This window comes from Melopsittacus undulatus, chromosome 2 (assembly GCF_012275295.1).
Source record: "Melopsittacus undulatus isolate bMelUnd1 chromosome 2, bMelUnd1.mat.Z, whole genome shotgun sequence".
NCBI lineage: Eukaryota > Metazoa > Chordata > Aves > Psittaciformes > Psittaculidae > Melopsittacus > Melopsittacus undulatus.
In genome coordinates, this window is record NC_047528.1 from 53,473,203 (window position 1) to 53,477,574 (window position 4,372).

Here is a 4,372-nt window from a genome sequence, read left to right on the forward strand (position 1 = left end):
CTCCCCTCCCCACCCCCACCGCCGCCCTTATTGTTTTTAATCCGCCTCCGGCACCCCTTTTCTTGTCTTTCCTCCCCCAACCCCGGTCCCCTCCCCACGCCCCTCCGCGGCGGCGGGCAGGGGCGGCGCGGCTCGGAGCACCCCCCGCCCCGGGTCCCTTCGCTCCGTGGGAACCCGCGGCTGCAAGTTTTTTTTCTCCGTGAGAGACACCGCTAATGCCCGGCTGAAGATAAAACGAGAGCAGGGGTCCGGGGGCGGCGGGGGGCCAGAGGCGGCGGGGAGGGTCGCGGGGCCGGGCGGGGGTCGGCGGCGGTGGTGACATCCCGGTGGTGGTGACGGCGGCGGAGAAGTGGGGGGGGGAGCCGCGTGTGTGCGAGTCTCTGTGTGTGAGTGTGTGTGTGTGCGTGTGTGCCGCAGGGAACGGCGAGGCGAGCCTGCCCCCCCCCGTCCCCAGCCCCGTCCCTCCCCTGTTCCCCCTCCCCTCCCCTGCCCGCCCCCGGCTCAGCTCCTTTAATACACTTTGGTTCTCCGCTCGCCTTTGGACTCTGCTCTGCCTGGCTCCGGATACGGCTCCGGCGGCGGCGGCAGCGGCAGCGGCAGCGGCGGCAGTAGCGGGCCGGTGCGGGCGCGGGCGGCTGCGGCGGAGGCGGGGGGACGCGCCTGCTGCCGGGGGGAAGCGTCGCGGAGCGGCGGCGGCCCCGCGCCGGGCCGGGCGGGCGGCGGCAGCCCGGCAGCGGCAGCGGTAGCGGGGCGGCGGCGGCGGCGTCCCCGGAGCGGCGCGGACCATGCTGCTGGACGCCGGCCCGCAGTTCCCGGCCCTCGGCGTGGGCACCTTCGCCCGGCACCACCACTCGGCCGCGGCGGAGATGCAGGACCGGGAGCTGAGTCTGGCGGCGCAGAACAGCTTCGTGGATTCGGCGGCGGCGCACATGGGCGCCTTCAAGCTCAACGCCGGCGCCCACGACCTCTCCCCGGGGCAGAGCTCGGCTTTCACCTCGCAGGCGCCCGGCTACCCCGCAGCCGCCCTGGGCCCCCACGCTGCCCACGTCGGCTCCTACTCCGGAGCGCCCTTCAACTCCACCCGGGACTTCTTGTTTCGCAGCCGCGGCTTCGGGGACTCATCGCCGGCCGGCGGGCAGCACGGCATCTTCGGCCCTGCGGCCGGCAGCCTGCATCACCCGCACACGGACGCTCAGAGCCACCTTCTCTTCCCGGGCATCCACGACCAGCATGGCCCCCACGCTTCCCAAAACGTCCTCAACGGGCAGATGCGCCTGGGTTTGCCGGGGGAAGTGTTCGCCCGGTCGGATCAGTACCGCCAGGTCTCCAGCCCCAGGACTGACCCGTACTCGGCGGCTCAGCTGCACAACCAGTACGGCCCCATGAATATGAATATGGGCATGAACATGGCAGCCCACCACCATCACCACCCAGGTGCCTTTTTCCGCTACATGCGGCAGCAGTGCATCAAGCAAGAGCTCATCTGCAAGTGGATCGACCCCGAGCAGCTGAACAATCCCAAAAAAAGTTGCAATAAAACTTTCAGCACCATGCACGAGTTGGTCACCCACGTCTCGGTGGAGCACGTTGGGGGACCCGAGCAGAGCAACCACGTCTGCTACTGGGAGGAGTGTCCCCGGGAAGGCAAACCCTTCAAAGCCAAATACAAACTGGTCAATCATATCCGAGTGCACACGGGAGAGAAACCCTTCCCCTGCCCCTTCCCCGGCTGCGGAAAAGTTTTCGCCAGATCAGAAAACCTCAAAATTCACAAAAGGACGCACACAGGTAATGCGGGTTTCGTTCGGCAGATTATCCCCCTTTTACCCGTGCCTGTATATATGTGTATAAGACTACATAGAATCTCAGGCAGAGAGATGTAAAATGATGAGAGTGATAAAATAACAATCCTGCTTAATATTATCCCTCCCCCCCCCCCTCCCCGGCTCCATCCCACAGCTGCGTTTGTTTTGGTTTCTTTCCCCACCAGAATCCCCATTCCCTCCCCGCCCCTCTTCACAGCTTTTGAGAGGATATTTTACCGATTTCTTTTAATTTGCGGGATGAGCTATGTAGATTACTGCGGATGCTGGCCGGGGTCTTCCCGCAGGAAAGCAAAATTCAGCACGAAGTGAATTCTGCCGTTCTCCTAAAAGACGGGAAGATGTGTGTGTATGTGTATACACGCACACACGTTTATATATATACATATACAGAAGAAACGCCTTAGATATTTTCAATGAGCAACTTTTTTGCATCTAACTTCAGCCCTTGTGAGGGTGGCTTTCACGTATGGTTATGGAGAAATAAACCATATAAATACAGGCAAAACCCGTCATTAGTCCCCTTTCTGGGAATGCTTTCCATTAAATTTAAATGGTGTGAGCAAGGCAATAAAATTTTCTCATTTAAAAAAAGGGGGGGAAAAAGTGTTTTTAAAGTCTCACTCGAGGTGATTTAAGGTGCTTTCGTAAGAGTTTATTAAATCAGGTAATAGGCAAAGGAGGGGTTTGAGGCTCGGAAACTTCCACCCGAATCAGGTGGAAGCTCGGGCTTTCCTGATGGAAAACCTCCTAAGCCGAAGGGTAACAAAACTAAACGCGTCCTCCCTCCTCATCTATTATTCATTTACTACTCGAACCGTGCCAGACTATTTCAGACAAGACAGCCAAATATTTTAGCCACTTCCACTCTAAATATTTACCCGGAGAAAGGCGAAAAAAAGATCCCGAGGCCTATTGTATTTCTCAAGTGCTAAGCCCGAAGCGAGGTGCGAGACGAGCTTTAACAAGGTTTAAAATTTGAGAAATGTATTTGCATGAGATGCCCGCACTGCCGGCATTGTGTCTGAGCGGATGTCTTTAAGAAACAATTTAGGTGCTAATGGAATTTAATGTTAAATGCTTCCCCCTCCAAAGCCGGGGGAAGGGGGGGGTGTGGATGGATGTGGAGTTCTCACCTCCAAATTACTCCCCGGCATTTGGAGCCCTGGCAGCAGCCGGGCGAGAGGAATCCCGATGAAAATTAAATGAAGTATTTTACAGACGTTTAGTTTTCCCAGCGGATGTGCGTTTATCTCCAATATCCATACACGAAACGATCTGCCCGGCCTTAAATCTGGTGGCAACGGTTGCCAGTTTAACAGGAGAGCGGTCTGGTACTGAGGCGAAACGGCTCTATGCTTTGATTTATTTATATATATATAAATATTGTTTTTAATTTCCTTTCGCTCTTCAGCCTCTTTTGGGGCCGGCTGTGTGTCGGCACCGGTCGAAATAAACCCAGCAAGATGCCGGGGGTGCCCGGGGGTGTGTGTGTTAGTAGGAAAACCAAGAGGGAGCAAGGTCAAACCCGGCCTCTCGCTCGGGGAAGTGACTGGGCCGAGCGGCTGGGAGTGGGGGGCGAGAGGGCAGCGGGGAAAGGAGGTGGATAAGCCCCGAGGAGTCGAGCGCGGTGCTGCGCGGTTTTTGTGCGTGTTCGGCCGCTCTCAGCCCCGCCGCTTTCTTGCAGGCGAGAAGCCCTTCCAGTGCGAGTTTGAAGGCTGCGACCGGCGCTTCGCCAACAGCAGCGACCGCAAGAAGCACATGCACGTCCACACCTCGGACAAGCCCTACCTGTGCAAGATGTGCGACAAGTCCTACACTCACCCCAGCTCCCTGCGGAAGCACATGAAGGTACCCGGCACCGCAGCCGGCGGCGGGAGGAGGGAGGGCGGCCGCCCCGCGCCGGGCGCCCCGTCGGGGCGGCGGGCGGCGGGCGCGGGGCCCGGGGGCGGCGGCGGCGGGCCGGGCCGGCGGCGGGGGGAGCGCCCGGGGGGCGGTGGCGGCGGCCTCCCCATCCCCGCTCCACCGGGCCGTGTTGCCTTTGCCCCCCAGGTGCACGAGTCGTCCCCGCAAGGCTCCGAGTCCTCCCCGGCCGCCAGCTCCGGCTACGAGTCCTCCACCCCCCCGGGGCTGGTGTCCCCTAGCGCCGAGTCGCAGAGCACCAGCAACCTCTCCCCGGCGGCGGCGGCGGCAGCGGCAGCAGCGGCGGCGGCGGCGGCCGTGTCCGCCGTGCACAGGGGCAGCGGCGGCGGTGGTGGCAGCGGCGGCGGCGGTGGCGGCGGCCACAGCGGCCTATCCTCCAACTTCAACGAGTGGTACGTGTAGGGCCCCGCCGGACTGCTCTGCACGGCCCCGCCGCACCCTCCCCTCCCGGCTCCGGTGGCAGCGGCGGCGGCAGCGGTTAGGAGGCAGCGAGCCCGCCGGAGATGCGCTGGGAGACGCCGCCGCACCCGCTGGCAGAGAAGTGAGGGCCGAGCAGGATGGGGACGGGGGTCCTTATCTCTCCACACCCCTCCCACCTTCGCGCCTTTTTTCTGTTTTTTGTTGTT

General features: G+C 61.4%; 1 protein-coding gene across 2 annotated transcripts; it reads left to right on the plus strand.

The window, feature by feature from the left end:
- Positions 1 to 785: 785 nt before the first annotated feature.
- ZIC2 (Zic family member 2) lies at positions 786 to 4,148 on the plus strand. Of its 2 annotated transcripts, XM_034074593.1 has the most exons (4): positions 786 to 1,788; positions 3,511 to 3,674; positions 3,876 to 4,030; positions 4,106 to 4,148. In XM_034074593.1, the coding sequence occupies exons 1-4, from the start codon at positions 786 to 788 to the stop codon at positions 4,146 to 4,148; spliced, it is 1,365 nt and encodes a 454-aa protein (XP_033930484.1). The 2 variants fall into 2 exon arrangements, with proteins under 2 accessions (XP_033930484.1, XP_033930483.1); XM_034074592.1 differs by having other exon boundaries at positions 3,876 to 4,148.
- Positions 4,149 to 4,372: the final 224 nt, after the last annotated feature.

Coding starts and splice junctions, on each gene's coding strand:
- ZIC2 (XM_034074592.1), top strand. CDS start 786: ATGCTGCTGGACGCCGGCCCGCAGTTCCCGGCCCTCGGCGTGGGCACC. Junction 1,789..3,510: donor TCACAAAAGGACGCACACAG/GTAATGCGGGTT, acceptor GCTTTCTTGCAG/GCGAGAAGCCCTTCCAGTGC. Junction 3,675..3,875: donor CCCTGCGGAAGCACATGAAG/GTACCCGGCACC, acceptor TTTGCCCCCCAG/GTGCACGAGTCGTCCCCGCA.